Raw genomic sequence first — 17,549 nt, 5'->3', positions numbered from 1 at the left:
CTTCTGGCTCTTGTCCCTGCGGCCAGGTCGTCTTGACCGGTTCTAGGCAACTCCTGGTTTTAATTAAAACTGACTTCTTTGGGGGGAGATGTATGACTCTCTGCTTCAGTTCACTTACACAATAGAGAGACACCACAAATGCACCTGCAGCCATTAGGTAACGCTGTTTCTATTAAAAATCCCCCTCCCCTCTATTGTTTAACATTAATGGTTACCTAAAGACGAGACCCTCTGTCCCCAGCCCTAATGTCCAGGTGGGCAGGGCTGTACCAGGGACACAGCAGCATTGTTCGTGTTTATGGCAACTGATTCCATCACCTTGTTTACACCCCCAATCTGCATCCCAGTCCCCTCCCAGTGGCCCCAAACCCCCTCTCAGTCCCCCCCAGTCCCATCACAGTACCCCCAAATCCCCTCCCAGTCTCTCCCGGTGCCCCCAACCCCCCCCCAGTCCCGCCCGGTATCCCCCAGTACATCCCAGTCCCAACCCAGTGCCCCCAACCCCCCCCAGTCCCTCTCAATGCCCCCAGAACCCCTCCCAGTCCCTCCCAGTGCTCCCAAACCCCCTCCCAGTCTCTCCCAGTACATCCCAGTCCCCTCCCAGTGCCCAAAAACAACCTCCCAGTGCCCAGATACCCTCCCCAGTCCCTCCCAGTGCCCCCAACCCCCCCTCCCAGTTGCTCCCAGACCCAGTGCCCCTGAATCACCTCCCAGTCTTTCCCAGTGCCCCGAAACCCCCTCCCACCCCCCTCCCACAACCCTCCAGTGCCTCCCAGTGCCTCCCAGTGCCCCCAAACCCCCTCCCAGTCCTGGACGCTGCTCGTCCATGCAGGCACCCTGCACTGAGCTCAGCAGCGAGAAGAATCCCTCCTGCTCCGGGGAGCCCCCCGCCGGTGGGGACCCCTCGTGCAACGGGGACACCCCCCCCCCCCCCCCCCGCGATGGGGACTCCCCGGGAACGGGGAACCCCCGGGAATGGGGACCCCCCCCTGCAACAGGGTGATAACTGTGAGTGTCACCGATGTATCCTGCAGGGGATGTTCTCAGGGCAGGGGGTCAGAATCTTGGCACAGCCCAAACAAGTCTCGGTTCTTTGGGAACAGTGGGGACGGGCGCAAGACCAGGGACTCCTGAACGATCCCTGGAGGCGCCTGGGCCTGGCGAGAGCAGGGGTGCGAACTGCAGAGATGAGGAGGCTGCAGGAGAACCTGAAGAGCCCGCGATCACCCAGAGACGCCAGACAGACGTGCGACGGACATGACCAGGTACTGATGAGTTCTCGGCAAAACCATTGCTGTGCTCAGCATTGCTTGGAAATGCAATGAACATGTACGTTACCATAGCATAAACACCTGGGCACGGTGTCTCTTCGGGGCACACGCTGGGAGGAGAGACCCCCGTGTGCCCGGCGCCGCAATACAGAATCCCTGCTGAACACTCTGCCGGCTGGGGAGTCTGCAGCTCCGGCTTCTCACAGCATCAGGGGACACCCCCGAGGTGATGGGGACCCCCTGGGAACGGGGAACCCCCGAGAGACAGGGACCCCCCCCCTGAAGTTGGGATCCCCCCCGGGAATGGGGACTCCTCCCCGGGAATGGGGACCCCCCCTGCAATGGGGACACGCCCCGGTGATGGGGACCCCCGGGGAACGGGGAACTCCCCCGGAATGGGGACGCCACCCCGGTGATGGGGAACTCCCGGGAACGGGGAACTCCCCCGGAATGGGGATCCCTCTGAAATGGGGATGCCACCCCCAGGAATGGGGACCCCCCTGCGGATGGGGACCCCCCCTGCAAGGGGGACATCCCCCTCCCTGTGATGGGGCCTCCCGGGAATGGGGACCCCCCCTGCTCCAGGGACTCCACGAGAAACGGGGATACCCCCCCGAAATGGGGACACCCCCCCCCCGGAAAAGGGACCCCTCCTCTCCAACGGTGAGGAGGTTATGTGGGGCGGGGGGGGTCTGAGCACAGGGTAAGAGGGGGGCACCCAGGGTGCGAGGACACCCACGATGTCCCCGTCCCCCCCCAATGGTGTCCCCAAGCGCCCACGTGTCCCCACCGTCCCCCTCTGTCCCCTCTCTGTCCCTTATGTCTCCCCCTCTCCCCCCGTCCCCTCTCTGTCCCCCTCTGTCCCTTGTGTCCCCCCTTTGTCCCTTGTGTCCCCCCCTCTGTCCCCCCCATCCCCTCTGTCCCCCTCTGACCCCCCTGTCCTCCCCTGACCCCCCGTCCCCCCGGTCCCTTCTGTCCCCCCCTGTCCCCTCCATCCCCCCCGTCCCATCCTTCCTCCCTCTGTCCCCCCCTGTCCCCCACTGACACCCCTGTCCCCCCCGTCCCTTGTGTCCCCCCCCGTCCCCTCCATCCCCCCCGTCCCACCTTTTCCCCCTCTGTCCCCCCCTGTCCCCCCTGTCCCTCGCCCTGCTGCCCACGCTCCTCTCGATGCACCCCAGGATCCCGTTGCCCTCCTTGGCACCCAGGGCGCGCTGCTGGCTCAGGGTCACCCCGTGGTCCCCCAGCACTCCCAGTCCCTCTCCGCAGCGCTCACCCTTCAACACCCAAAAAACGGAGAGAAAAAACCCCCCGCCCCCCCCGCGCAGCGCTGCCGGGCTCCCCTCCCGGCCCGGCTCCCCCCGCGCCTCTCCTGAGGTGACGGCCGCAGCCCGCGGGGGGAGGGGGCGCGGCCGGCCCTCAGGCGCGAGCCCTCCCCTTTGGCGCCAAGAGCCGAGGGCGGCCGCGCGCGTGCCCGGCCCCGCCCCTCCCGACCCGTCCCCGGGGCCGAGGGAGCGCATGCGGCATGGCGCAGCGGCGGGGTGCGCGCAGACCGTTCTGCTGCTTCGTGCGCCAGCGGCTGCCCGAGCTGCAGCGGCGCGGGCTGCCCGTGGCGCGCGTGGCCGACGCCATCCCGCACTGCTGCGGGGCCTGGGCGGTGAGGGGAGGGCCCGGGGAGCGGCCGCGGGTCGGCGGGGGGAGCCGGGCCCCGCCGCGTGGGTCTGGGGTGGGGATGGGGGGGTGTGGGGAGTCAGCGTGGGCTTGCGTGAGGGGGAAGCGGGGGCTGGGGTGGGGGGTGTCAGCGTGGGCTTGCGTGAGGGGGAAGCGGGGGCTGGGGTGGGGGGTGTCAGCGTGGCCTTGCCTGAGCGGCGAAGCGGGGGCTGGGCGGTGCGGGTGGCCCCGTGCGGGTCTGGCTGAGAAGCACAGGCCGTGCCCCCCTCCCCTCTGGGTGGCGGGCTGTTGGGACAGCCATGTTAGGGGGGCGAGGGGCAGTGGTTGTAAACAAAAGGTGGGTCGATTCAGGCTAGATAGAAGGAAGAAATTCTTCCCCTTGAGGGCGGTGAAACACTGGCCCAGGCTGCTCAGAGAAGCTGTGGCTGCCCCCTCCCTGGAAACATTCAAAGTCAGGTTGGAGGGGGCTCTGAGCAGCCTGATCCAGTTGAAGATGTCCCTGCTCATGACAGGGGCGTTCAACTCAATGACCTTTAATCCCAGAATCTCAGCATGGTGGGGATTGGAAGGGACCTCTGTGGGTCACCCAGTCCAACTCTCTGCCCAAGCAGGGTCACCCAGAGCACAGGAACTTGTCCGGGCGGGGCTGGAATATCTCCAGAGAAGGAGACTCCACAGCCTCCCTGGGCATCCTGGGCCAGGGCTCCGTCACCCTCAGAGGGAAGAAGTTCTTCCTCGTGTTCAGCTGGAGCTTCCTCTGCTCCAGTTTGTGCCCATTGCCCCTTGTCCTACTGCTGGGCACCACTGGAAAGAGTCTGGCCCCGTCCTCCTGACACACCCCCCCCCCCCCCCCCGCAGATACTGATCGACATTTCTAAGGTCCCCTCTCAGCCTGCTCTTCTCCAGGCTGAACAAGCCCAGCTCCCTCAGCCGCTCCTCGTAGGAGAGATGCTCCGGTAGCTCCTCATCCTCGTAGCCCTCCGCTGGACTCTCTTCAGTAGCTCCTCATCTTTCTTGAACTGGGGAGCCCAGAACTGGACCCAGTACTCCAGATGGGGCCTCACTAGGGCAGTGCAGAGGGGAAGGAGAACCTCCCTTCCAACCCAAACTATGATTCTATGGGTAGTGGCATCCCCAGCTGGCCCGAGTGATTTCAGAAGACCTCTGGTTTGTGGTGGGGCAGTGCTAGTTTGCTCTCGCCCAAAGATGCTTCAGAAGCGTGTGCTCGCCAGGCGTTTGGAATCAAAGGTTGTGGGTCCGTTAGGGAGAAGGCTGCAGGAAATGTTTGGAGTCAGTGCTAGCAGTTGGCAGCTCTTGGCAAGCATTGAGAACGTCCTTTGGAAATGCACAATTAATTTCTTACATGGAGTTTCTTGCTTTGTGGGGCTGCTAGGAGGAAGCAGTAAAACTTTTTTTTTACCAATTCCCTTTCCTTTAGTTGCTGAGTAAGGAAGAAAAGATGGTATATGCAGAGAAGGCTCGTAAGTGGAATGAAAAGAAACGCTCGGAGAAGATGGTGCAAGAGGTACATGCTAAGAAAGGAAGACCTTCCAGAGTAGCTGAACCAGAGGCGGAGGGAGTGGTGTTGGGTTTGGTCAGCTATGGTGCCATGGAGGAGGACCTGCTCTCCAGAGCCTCCAGCCTGTGGAGGTTACGGCTGCTGGGGCAGTCCGTACCGTTACGAAGGTTAAGCGGGAAATTGTTCTGGTTTGAATTAAAGGTGAAAATAGTCTATCCTGTTTTAAACCAGCGCAGCTTGTTCCTTTGGGCTCTTTTCCCAAGTAAAATGTCGTTCTCTAACAACTTAGTTTTATGTTTAACAACATTTTGCAGTGACTGGCTTTGCCATTTTTTTTTTCTTTGTAATATTGTAAATTGGTGTGGCTTCTGGTGCTAGGTTCATGTTGCTCTTGCTTTGTGGGTGTCCTTAATTTAGCTGGTTCTTGGCGGATGGCCTGAAGCCACATCTTAAACACAGCTGCTGGGGCATTCTTGAGCGGCTGTGTGGTGGAGCAGGTCAGTGAAATGTTGGAACCTGTGCACAGAAAGAAGAATTGTACCTTGCCGTTGTTTGTAGATTGGTTTGGTTATGGAGAGAATAGTAATGCTCTGGTGGAGGACAAAGTCCCTCAATGTAAAAGTAAGCAGTTAGGTGAAGCTGAATGTGGTTGTAGTCAAAAATAGTGCTAGCGGGATCCCTTGTACTATTTACTGTCTTGAAAAGGTGTGTGTCTCATGTGTCTGTCCCTGCCACCCCCCTTTTTTTTTTTTGTCCCTTATGTCTGTCTCCCTCTCCCAGCAGTTCCCTGAAGCATAGTTTGCTTCAGAGTTTGACTTGTGCGAGGTGTGGGAAAGCTTATTTTATTGCAGTCTTGGTTGGCAGCGTGAAAACTTGTGTGTCACAGCAGAGAGCCTGGTCGAGCGAATGGATAATACCACATTTATTTCTTCATCCCGTGTGACTAGATACTGAGTATGAACTATGAATTACTGGTGAGGGTAAAACTGAGGACTTTGAAACACTTCCAGAGGGAATGACAGGATGATCATAGTGTGGAGTAACTGGTAAAGCTGGAGCAGTTAATTTAGTCAGTCCAGACTAGTAGGGAGATATTAGGCAATGTTTTCTGGTTTTGGGGGCTTGCTTATATGGAAAAGAGCTGTTTAAAATCTGATCATCATTGTGTTATTTAGCAGGCTAGGGGTATGTAATTAGTGGAGCTCCGTTTTCACGTGTAATGGAGAGCTACCTGAAATGACAGCAAAGTCAGAAGCAGAGGCTTGTGTATTTCCTTCCAGGAGTGGTGGCATTTTAGAAAGCTGTAATCAGGGAAAGCAATAATTGCTTTAGCAAAATAAAGATCATCATCCTTCTTGGCTGTCAGTGGAAATAGGGAAGTGTGTATGTGTGAGGTTATGTGTGATCTGCATTGATTAATCACACAGACAACCACGCTGACTTTGTGTAGTGAAAGGTCTTGGTCATCTTTTCGAGATGACTGAAGCTTAGGTGAATGGGACCGATTCCTCGGTTTATTTGAAGTAGTTGAAACTGATAATCCACAAACTTTGGCTAAGATGGTCATCTGGAATGAGTGTACCTAGATGTGGGTGTTATTCCCAGTTTGGGTCCTGAATGATTGAGTTCTGTAAGCCTGCCGGGTTTCTCTTCCTGTCCTCTGAAAAGCTTCCTGCTCCTGTGTGAATTTGCAGCGCTGAATGGACGCCGGTGCCTTTCTTACTTGCTCTGTGCCAGAGCAGTCTGATGGCTTCCCTGAGGCTTTGTCAGCTTTTCATCACTTTCCTTCCTAGTCCAAGGCAACTAACGCATGTGCCAAACTTTTCCATAAAGTTTATGGAAAAAAATTGGAAATTCCAATTTGGAAAGTTCCCGAAAACAATTTTTTTTTTGAATTGCATGTTGTGATTTTTAGCTATAGCTCTTTGTAGTTGCAGTGAGTTGAGCGGGGTGCTAAGATACCCAGCTCTGTTTTTGTTAGAAGAGAAATCCTGCCTTTCGGGTCTGCAAGTCCATGGGCACATGTGTAGAAACTGCAGCCTTGTTCCGCCTGACCATCACTGTTAGTGGCCAGTCCTGTGTTCCTCTGAGAGGAGGAGGTGAAGGACTTTATTGGGGGTTAGTAGACTGTTTTGATTTTTTTTTTTAACTTTCTCTTCTCTTCTCTTCCAGACGTCTAATGTGGCTCATCCGGTTCCTGCTTGTCTGACCACAAAGATGCCCGGTGTCACTTCTCTTCCAAAGGCCTCTGCTATGTCCTGGGAGAACGATCAGGGTAGGGTAATCTTACAGCAGTTGATCCTGGTAGACAGAAGCTTGCCCTGTGTAGATATTCTCAAGGGTACCTGTACAAAGGCTGATTCCATTTTGCTAATGGCCGTCTGTGTCAGCTGTTTCTTTGTGTTAAACTAAGGGTCTGCTGCTGGGAGAAGGTCTTCTGTAGTACAGCGGGAAGTCAGTGCAGATGTGTGTTGTGCTGCCATGCCCCCTTCCCTACCCCCCCCTCCCCCAAAATCATTGTCCTCTGTTCTTTAGCTGGAGGGAAATGTAGCCACTAATGGTTTCTTTACAATTATTTCAAGGCTTTGAAGAAAAAGGAAAGTGTGGAACTCCTACGATTTGTGGTTTACAAGGTCTAACCCAAGTTCAGCATAAAATAATGCTTGTACTAATGTGAAAGGGTGAAGAGTTGTTAGATATCAAAGTTCAAAAATGAGGTGTGGTAGAGGTGTTAAAGAAAACAGTGACCTGGCCTCCTTGGGAGAATAAAAGAGGGGATATGTGCTTTGTCAGTGCTTTTGTAACATCCTGGCTTGCTTCCTTGGTGAAAACTCTTGGAAAAACGAAACCTGTTTTATCGGTGCCCCCTTCTTCAAATGGATGTTTTGATTGGAATCGAGTAGTGAACACATCTGTAATCATTTCCCCATGAATATGACGTTATTCTGAAAAATGAGAAGTGGTAGTGCTTACAAGAGAAGTCACGCAGCCAGCTGATGTAAGCTGCATCTGCTGTGTGGCTAAGTTTCAGCTGAAGCCTTTTGCGTAACAGGTCTCCTGAAGTCTTTTCCTGTTGCCATGGTCATGGAGGGGCAGGAAAGAGCAGCTCCATAAAAAGCGTGATACATCTTAGTGTCCTCCCTGGCAGAGGTTGTGCTCCCCTGTCACCGTGATGCAAATTTGATGGGGTTGGTGGTGGTGGCTTGAGCTGGCACAATTTATCTTTAAACTGAAGGAGGGGGTAATGATGAGGGATAACTGAGACGCATTTGATGCTGCTGCTCCTTTCTTTCTCGGTCAAAGTGCTGCACGGTTCCCTGTAGCTATATCCATTTTTTTGGTAAGGAAAGCGGGTCAGAGGTGTCTTTCCTGACTCCGCAGCTTGTAGAGGTTGATACCCAATGTAAGAGAGCACCAGCATTCAAGCTTCGGACAAGTGGTGTTAAATGCCTTAAAATTTGGCCTAGAGCAGTATTTGTCTGCAAAAGCAGTTCTACAGCTCCATTGTTTAGGAGAACAAGTAGGACTTTTTTGATGAGGGGCGTAACCTAAGGGTAAAGATGAAATAGGTACCTAAAGCTTCAGTGAGAATGTTAGGTGACATTTATGAAGAGAAGGATTAAGGTGTACTCTGAAACATTTTTCGTAGTTGGGTACTTTTAAAATTAGTAAATGGTAAATTTATTTCTTCACATTTGCTTTGGGTGTGCTTGCTGACTTCTTTGGGAGCTCATAGAGCAGTGGAGAAGCAATCCTTTTAACGAGCAGACTTGTTGCCTCCTCTTGCTGCAGAAGGTTATTTAGCTCCTGTAACTTGTGTGAGTCACTGGATTGAGCTGGTGAGGCTGCTTTGCTGCTTCAGACTGACGTTTTTTCTAACCTTTTTTTCCTAGAGGGTGAAGAGACCTATCGTAAAAAGGAATAGTAGGTCCTGTTGTTGATTCCAGGCCTCTTAACATTTGTGTGGGTTTGGGGGTTGATGTATTTTTTTCTTCCCTCTTTTTGCCCTGATCTCTACACACAGTAGCAGCTATGGGAGATGTACTGGGATCACTAATATGCCTGACTCTTGCAGAAGTATTAACTACCTGGTCATCTGTGATACAGAGAAAGAGCTGTGTTTTACTTGGTCATTACCCTACGTCACTCATATGATAAAGCGCACTGAAGCTTACGCTGGATGAGATGAGGCCAGGATGGCTAGAGGTAACCTCTGTTGGCTCTTCTGAAAATGTTTGTGGTTTTTGTTTCCTTTCAGCCGTGGTTTCAGACATCTTCTACTTCCTGGACTTTTACAGCCATGGCAAGCTGCCATCCAGCTGTGAACAGCGCTTCCTTCCTTGTGAGATCGGGTGTGTGAAGTACTCCCTAAAGGACGGCGTAATAGCCGATTTGCATCATTTCATCGATGCAGGTGAGTTCCAAGGAAGGGAGAGGAGAAGTAGTTCATCCTGCCTTGGGGTGAGAGGGAGGCATTCTGCTGTTACTTACTGCTGCCCAGATGAGATGAAGATAGGTTTATTTCTTTGACTGTAAGTGGCTGGCCTTCTTAAAATATTGGAGCAGTGCTGGTTGTTTCTGGAGAGATGGACTTAAGCGTGGGAACTGCATGACGCTTTAAAGAGGGTAGAACAAATGCAGAAGGACCTTCAGATGTTTGTGCTTTGTAGTTCATGCCAATGAATGTTTGTCTTGGTTGGACCTAAACACACATGTACACACACACACACACACGCTGTATCATAGACTTTTTGTTTTTTAAAATGCGTATAACTGAAAAGAACTTTTTCGAAAGTAGTTGTGGCAGTTGTACTTGCCCCAGTGGAAGATGAAGCTGTTCCTTTCTGTACGCGAGACTGGTGTATGGCTGAGAGTTAAGGATCTGTCATTGTGGATGGTGGGTAATGATTGTTCTTTTTCTCCCGTCTCCCCTGCTCTTCTGCAGAAGCACCACCACTTGGTTTTCGGTACCACTGCCAGACTGCTAGTGAGTATCAGTGGAGAAGAGGAGGGGTGTGCAGAGGTGTGTGGTTTTAGACTCAGCTTATCTGATTTGTGTCAGAACGTTTTGGAAGTCTGCAGTTTCTGCTTCTGGGAACTGGTCGAGTTTTGAAGAAAAAGGAGTGACAGAGCAGCTTGGTGCAGTCGCCTGTTGTATGTTTCTTGTACCCACAAATGGCAGAGCACTTGACCCAAAGTGGTTTTGTCAGTGGGAGAATTATTTGTGTTCCATCTTCCTATTTTAATTCCATAATAACTGCAGTACGTTTTTCTTAAATGGGACAACTTTGTTTGGCTTTAAATGCTTTCAAGCCCACCTGAGCCGAGTGCCGTTCCCTTGATAGTCCTGGAGTGTATCTTCAGCATGAACTGCTAACTCATGATAGGGTAGCTCAAAGGTACTAGTTTGTGTTTCAAAGTTGTGCTTGGCAGCTTCACATCTGTCACCAAAGTTAAAGTATTTCTGCTGTTGTTGTGCCTGGCTTGGCCTGCCGTACTCCCTTTGTGACTCTTCAGTAGTGTTTGTAGATTCCAGTTGGTTTCTATTAGGACACTTCCTCCCCTTGTGTACAGAGGGAACAAACTTGGCCAATGTTTCCTAGGTCAAATACTTAGATAATTGCCTTGTAAAAGTGGTGTGTGTGTGTGCTCGCAGCCCAGCCCTGCCAGTCTGCTGCTGACAAAAGCAGGGTTTTGATGGCTTAAGCACAGACACAGTGCCTGTAGAGAAGAAGAGGAGGGGTGTGTGTACGTATATGGATATAAAAAGATACAAAGGAGGGGGGAACTGTATCGTTCAAGGAAACAGGACTTCTTATAACTTGGTGTTTTGGTTTTTTTCTGACACCCCCCCATTAGGTGATGCCGCTCATAAGATCCCTCTGTCTGGATTTGGTCTTTCCCGTACTTCTTACGCCGTTGTCTTGCGGGAGCTTCTGGAGTTTGTCCAGCCAGCCAGGGGTGTTTCGCCTCACTTCTACTGCAGGGTATGGTCCAGGTCAAAGTAAGATGCTCTCAATCAAAACCTTTCGTTTCACTTCTGTTGGATGACAAAGGAGATGCTTCACTCTCAAACCTAATTGGTGGGCAAAGGCGCTGTTTGCTAAGGTATCCCAGTTCCGTGCAGGAAGAAGTGGCTCCTAGAAGCCAGCCTTTTTATAAAGCAGAGACCTAATTTTCTGCCGCCTTAGTTTCAGCCTGCACTTCTGGCTGTAGTCTGCTGGTGAACATTTCACTTGGTCTCTGACTTTGTTTTAACTTAGGTTCAGAGCTTTGAAGATTGACTGAAATTGATTGTGCTGAATAATAGTTGCACAGTTCTGCTTTTCTAAGGGATGTTTTTCTGGCATTTTCCCCGTGAGAACACTGTACATCTTAATTTTTGCTCAAGTTTCATTTGCCAATGAGCAAAACAAAATGTTGGGCTTCAGAGGCGTTTAAGCTTCATGACAGCTATATTAGGTTTTGATTCCATTGGAGCCTAATGTTCTTCAAAAGGCAGGGAGGGTGAAGATGTTGGTCTCCATCCATAAATATAGGGCTCTGAAGAAATACAGGTGAAAGCGATCCAGAGCTCAATGCCAGTAGCATGGGTTAGCCCTTAAACTGCCCCCAAACACGAGTCCAGTATTTCGCCTGGAGTTTGGTTGGAGAGGCTCCGTGGCATTTGGTTCCTCTTCAAGATAATTGTCATCAAGAGCGTCCATTGAATCCCACAAACGTTGGCCTTTGTTTTGGAGGTGACTTTTTGGGTCAGAAGTCTTGCAGATGTCAGAGTTATATACTGTACTTCTTCAAAGTGACTGAAATTTTCTTTCCTCTAGTCTGGTGACAGATTCCGAATTAAGTGGTGTCTCAATCGAATGGCTAGCGTAACAGGTGAGAAAAGGATCATTTTTGGCCTTTTCTTTTTTCCCCGAGAGAGGGGTTATGTAGTCATGGACAGCTGTATTTGTCTGAAAAGCTTTGGGTCTGAAAGGTTTCCTAAAAGCTGGTCCTGATAGCTAGAACTACTTTGCATGCTTCTCCCTCTTGTTTTGCTCCCCATCGGTGACAGTAAAACAGCGTGATCAGACAGAGAAGGACTGGTTGAGGGTGTGAAGGTTGGGGGCAGCCTTGGCTGCTGTGGTCATGAGGTGGTGCGAGTTCAGGATCGTGTGTGGAAGGAGCAGGGCAGTGGGTAGGATCACAGCCTTGGACTTGAGGAGAGCTGACTTTGGCCTGTTGAAGGACCTTGGAGGAAACACATGGGTTAGGGCTGTGGAAGGCAGGGGGAGGTCCAAGAGAGTTGGTCGCTATTCAAGCATCACTTGCTCCCTGCTCAAGATGGATGCATCCCCATAGGTAAGAAATGAAGCAAAGGAGGCAGGAGACGTGTGTGGATGAGCAAGGAGCTTCTAGAAAAATTTGGATGGAAAAGAAATGTCTATGGAATGTGGAAGGAGGGAGAGAGCACTTGGGAGGAATAGAGGAAGGTTGTCAGAGCATGCAGGTGGGCAAGAAGGGGGGGCTAAGGCCCATCTGGAATGACATCTGGCAAGGGATGTCAAAGACAAGAAGAAGGGCTTCTTTGAGTACATCAGTAGCGCAAACAGATGACTAGGGACAATGTGGGCCTGCTGCTGTATGAGGTGGGTGCCCTGGTGACGGAGGGCATGGAGAAGGCAGAGTTACTGCATGCCTTCTTTGCTTCAGTCTTTACTGCTAAGGCTGGCCCTTAGGAATCCCAGGCCCTGGAGGTAAGACAGAAGGCCTGGAGAAAGGCAGACCTTGCCTGTGTCGAGGAGGATTGGGTTAGAGATGGTTGAAGCAAACTGGACAGCCACAAATCCATGAGCCTCGATGGAGTGCACCCACGAGTGCTGAGGGAGCTGGCAGATGTCATTGCTGAGCCCCTCTCCATGGTCTTTGAGAGGTCCTGGAGGACAGGAGAGGTGCCCGAGGACTGGAGGAAGGCCAGTGTCACTCCAGTCTTCAAAAAGGGCGAGAAGGAGGACCCGGGGAACTACAGGCCGGTCAGTCTGGCCTCCATCCCTGGAAGGGTGATGGAGCAGCTCATTCTGGCTGTCATCATCAAGCAAGTGGAGGAAAAGAAGGTTATCAGGAGTAGTCAGCGTGGATTGACCAAGGGGAAATCATGCTTGAGCAAGATCATAGCTTTCTGTGATGGCATGGTTGGCTGGGTAGATGAGGAGAGAGCTGTGGTGTTGCCTAGGTCGACTTCAGCAAGGCTTTGGACACTGTCTCCCATAACATCCTCGTAGGGAAGCTCAGGAAGGGTGGGCTGGAGGAGCAGACAGAGAGGTGGATTGAGAACTGGCTGAATGGCAGAGCTCAGAGGGTGACATCAGCGGCGCTGAGTCTGGTTGGAGGCCCATAACCAGTGGTGTTCCCCAGGGGTCAGTACTTGGCCCAGTCTTACTCAACTTCTTTAAAGGACTGAAATGCTGAGAGTATGGGACCTGCTTTGCTAGGAAGCCAGGTTTTATTGAAACCGCTGTTGGAATAACTTGGGAAGGTTTACAAGAGTGTTGACGCTCCGGTGCGAGGCTGGGCAGTGAACAGGGAGTGAGTGAGAACTGAGCTCAGCAGAATAGTCACTGACTTGTTCTCCTGACGTGGATTTTCTCTGAGCTCTAGGCACTGAGAGCCATCTGGAGCTTCTTGCTGCAGAAGACCTGGTAATAGAACTCTGCCGGAAGAAATACCAGAAGGAGCCATCCAGGAGTTGGGTGTGTGGAGAACTGGATGTCTTCCATTGGGATTTCTCCTGTAATACGAGGTATGTTGGGTTCTTCTTTGTGGAAATCTGTATTAATCTGATGTTCTTGGTGCTTTACATACAGCTTGTATGCTGCTAGCTAGAATGTTCTGCAAGCCTTGTGATAAGAAATGCTTCTGGTCACATCATGAGCACAGCTGGAAATGAAAAATACTTCCCCAAAAGAAGTATAGAGACACTCAGCTTTTTAACGCTGAGGCCCGATTTAAAGGGTGGGGTGAAAAATTGGAAAAAAATACATTGTGGTATTTAACTGGAAATCCTAGAAGTCAGAAGGTTCAGACTCTCTCCGTGTAATTTGAATCAGACCTGGCTGTTTCAGTCCACCAGATGCCCCATATTGCTACTGTGAGGAGGGAGAAGGTCTGTTTCCCAGTGGTACAAATCCAGTTCTCGAGCGTAAGTGTTAAGCAAGATCCTATCTTTTTTCTTCTGGAATGAATGTTCTTTCTAACACTTCTGGAATCCGATTTACTCTGTAGGATTTTTTTTCTCTCCCTGCCCCCCCGATGAGTCTTGAATGGTAAAACTTTTCCTACTTTCCGATTCCTCTGTGTTTGTATAAAAGTGGCGTGTAGCTGGTGGTGTTGCGAGGGAATGTTTAGTGACGACGCAGTTAACTTAGAGAAATAAAGAGTAGCAAAGGAAAAGTTAAAAGTCTGAAGTAAGAACCAGTAATTTGATCTTAAATTTGAATAGATCTTTAAAAAAAAAAATTATTCTTGCAAGTCTGCTTACAGGATGGATTTTAAGATCTGTTGGGAGAATCAATGTCACTTTGTCTTTTTACGGTCAGGTGGTTTTCCATTTCTACGAGTATCGGCACACTAGAGGGAGACCTTAACAAGAATGGAAAAATGCATTTTAAAACACTCACGTGGAGAGGAAAGCGGGGGTGCTTGTACTAAGAGGACCTATTTCACATTAGTGGGAAACTTCAAAGTGTTACCTTTCAGTTCCCTTTCCAAACCCCAGGATTCTCTTTTCTCCCTCCCCCCACCTCTGCGTGAAGCAGGTTGCCTGTGAAGCGTGCCTTTGAACTCTGCACAAACCACTGGGAGCTTAGTTATTGAACACTGGTCCTCTGCGAAATTTCAGAGGTGCCATACGGTCGCTGAGACGGAAAGGTCGCATCTTGAATGTTTGTTCCTGTTCCCTGTGAGCAGACCAGCTGTTCATGTCGATTAACGCTGTCGATGCTTCTGAAATGAGCCTGAACTCCATTCCGTGTAGGTGCAAGTGGCATGAAGAGAACGAGATACTCTGCTGCGCTTTGGCGTCCTGTAAGAAAATTGCGTGAGTATTGCTAAGGAGTTCGCTCCCGCGTGTGGACTTTCTGTTGTGTTGCAGAGGCAGCGTTTCAGCGCTGGCTGCTCTGACGGCCTGCAGCGCTGTAGTTCTAGGCCTGGAGTTTTATTGATTCCCTCCGCCCCCAAGGTTTCGGTGTGTTTGTAACTTGCATTGTTTGTATGGCGCAGCGGGATGCTCTCAGTCTCAGCACTTGGATGTAATGTCATTTCTGTGGTGGTAATGTCCATCAGTCTGTGGTGATCCTCTCGCTACCTCCACTTCCTAGTGGAGAGTTGAGAGAAGCGTTAATGACATTAACATTCTCTGATTTTCTTCCGAGGTTTAGTATACCTCTGTTTGGTGAGACATTTTTGGTATATTCTAGTATATCTCTGCTTTGGGAACTTTTATACTGCGTTACATGTAATGTAGATAGATAGGGTTCAGTGAGCTTTCTGGTGTGGGGAAAGGGAAAGGAAATGGCTGGGAAACAAGGAAATGCCATTGAAGGTCTCAGTCAGTAGCAGTAGTGCTCTGAGAGAGATAATAACGAATAGTATTTCGTTCCAAAAACTCTTGTGATGCACTGCTGTGCCTTGCAAAGAAAAGTGTTGCTTTTCCCACTTCTAAGCGGCTGCATTTGATTGTGTGGGGAAGCGTTTTTTTAAATTTCGGGTGTTGTTGCAGAATAGGCTGGCGGTCTTGGAAGGGTGCAGGGGAACTGTTTAGCTGCTGCGACAAGGTCCTTCTGTCCTCGGTCATTTGCTCTGTGCGTCTCCGTCTGTGCTTGCTTCTGTTTGCCAGCTGAAGAGCTAAAACCGATGTGCCTCCGTACATGAGCATGACATCTTAGCCAACCTTTTCTCTTTGTTTTGGTCAAGTTACTGCATCAGTAAATATTTAGGCAGTGCATATGGAGTCTCACTGACGGCAGCACACCTACCTCTTGAAGACTCTGATTACGGTGAAAGCAGAAATAGCAGGATGGTGGTACTGGATTGTGGACGTTTCCAGGTCAGATTCTTTCAACCGATCGCCTGTTTTCTTTCCAGTTCACTCAAACGTTCAGACTTGCCAGGTGCAGGTTAGCTGTTTTCTCTTTGGATGCTGTCTTTTGAGACATATATTGGGCAGATGGATGAAAGAAAAAAAAATAAACCACTAGCTGGGTCATTTCTTGTGATTTTTGACCGTAATTCCTAGGTTTCCTGGATGGTGGTGTACACTGCCTTTTAGAAGATGCATACATTATTTTGAACGTCTGTTTCTTCCTACAGAAGGTGAAGGCTGAGGGTTCGAGATGTGATGGACATTTCGCTTCTCCAGGTCGGGATCAAGAGTTCGTCCCTTCTGGGTGTGAGTTTGAAACTTTCACATTTGTAAGGGGAAAGAGGTATTGAAACTTCATCCAGCTGCTGCTTTTTCAGATTTCTGGGCTTAGATGTTGCCTGTCAGTGGCATAAAGCTTCAACAGCTCTGCATGAGCTGTGCTTATTCCTGCAGATGGATTTCACTGACTAGATGACGATGTAAGCATCAAGAGCTGCCCTTTTCCGACTGGACACAATCTTATGGTCAGAAAGGTCTCTCAAAATTGAGTTTTTCTCATAAATGTTGCTCTCCGATTTGATACCCTTTTATTTTTCTGCGACGTGAGGTCCGTTCTCATATGCTTAGGTGCTTTGAGGCAGGGCCAGCTTTATTACTCTCTCCTTGCTCTGAAGTCATGATATGTGTAGACTCAGCTGGTGCTTGTTGCATGTATTCTGTGATAACTCAGTTTAGAAAGGCTGCTCGTTGTCAGTCATCTTTCTGGAGATGGAATTTTTTTGGTAGAAGGCGCGTGAGCTCAGTTCATCTGGGCAGTTCACGGCTGATCTTCAGAGGAACGGAATCAAGTCTGCAAGACAAATAACTGTGAGAATTCTGAGCTTGCAGCTGCTTTTCTTGCATGTAAAATACATGTTGGATTAAATTCTGAAACTGTTCCCATTATAAATCGTGAGATCTTCTGGGCTGGGTGTTTATAGAGAACACAACCCCTGTCAGTGACTTTTTGTATTGGAGCTATTGAGTCGTTTCAGCTCCGCAACGTATGAAGAACAATTCCATTTGTTTATGCGAGCTTTAAAGGCTGATTTGATTGCAAACCGTATTGAATTTCACAGGCGATTCTCCACGTGGTGTGAAGACTTCCCTTTGTGGAGCAAGTGCCATGCGAGGAAGAGGAGTTACCCAATGGCTGAACAGTGCAGCTGATCTACCCAAGTCTTTCAGTCATTGAAAATCTTTCATCTTCCATCCAGAACAGCAGTAAACTCTGATTTTTGTGGTTTCCTGAGGATAACCAGCAGTTTCTCCAGGCTGCAGTTTTTCATGTTACGTGCAACCCTTCCCAGTTCCAGTTCTTGTTAGAATGATAAAACTATTGACTGGCTTTAAAGAAGGTGAAAACCTTGTTTATTGAAAAAAAACTTGTTGAAACTCAAAATGAGGTTGTTCGGGGCGTTGTGGGAGGGGGGTGGTAGGGGGTTTGGGGGAACTGGGAATGGACTGGGAGGACGTGGGAGGGGATTTGGGGGTACTGGGAGGGACTGGGGGGTTGTGGGAGGGGGTTTGGGGGCACTGGGAGGGGACTGGGAGGGGGTTGGGGGCATTGGGAGGGACTAGGGGGGTTGGGGGCACTGCGAGGTGACTGGGATGGGGATTGAGGGCACTGGGAGTGTCACCGAAAATCCGGGAATAAAACCTCGTCACACCACTGTGGTGTTAACAGGCAGCATTCTTTATGGCAGCGCTGGATGCACGGGGGATAATTCCACCCAACGTGCATACCTCATACCTTTTCCAGGTAGTTTATACAGATCAAAAATATACGTATTCATTAGGTTCCATAACTCATCCCTTTCATATTAAAATCAGTTCCAAGAAGTCATTTCCATAGACTCCTCCCAGCTGCGCTTGCGCAGTGCCTCCTAGTGGTGGTCGTCGGGGGCCCCAAGATGAAGGCTCATCCTCT

At 50.4% G+C, this 17,549-nt stretch overlaps 1 protein-coding gene across 1 annotated transcript; it reads left to right on the top strand.

Annotated features, from left to right (window-relative positions):
* The first annotated feature begins 2,793 nt into the window (after positions 1-2,793).
* On the top strand, positions 2,794-17,008 carry LOC142360135 (protein maelstrom homolog). The gene is made up of 12 exons (XM_075412377.1): positions 2,794-2,925; positions 4,378-4,464; positions 6,631-6,733; positions 8,717-8,872; positions 9,404-9,445; positions 10,318-10,445; positions 11,283-11,337; positions 13,099-13,240; positions 14,474-14,536; positions 15,412-15,544; positions 15,808-15,886; positions 16,699-17,008. The coding sequence occupies exons 1-12, from the start codon at positions 2,794-2,796 to the stop codon at positions 16,812-16,814; spliced, it is 1,236 nt and encodes a 411-aa protein (XP_075268492.1). The 3' UTR covers positions 16,815-17,008.
* Positions 17,009-17,549: the final 541 nt, after the last annotated feature.

This window comes from Opisthocomus hoazin, unplaced genomic scaffold (assembly GCF_030867145.1).
Source record: "Opisthocomus hoazin isolate bOpiHoa1 unplaced genomic scaffold, bOpiHoa1.hap1 HAP1_SCAFFOLD_121, whole genome shotgun sequence".
Lineage (NCBI taxonomy): Eukaryota > Metazoa > Chordata > Aves > Opisthocomiformes > Opisthocomidae > Opisthocomus > Opisthocomus hoazin.
Note: the sequence above shows the minus strand (reverse complement) of the source record. Positions and strands in the feature narration are given on the sequence as shown.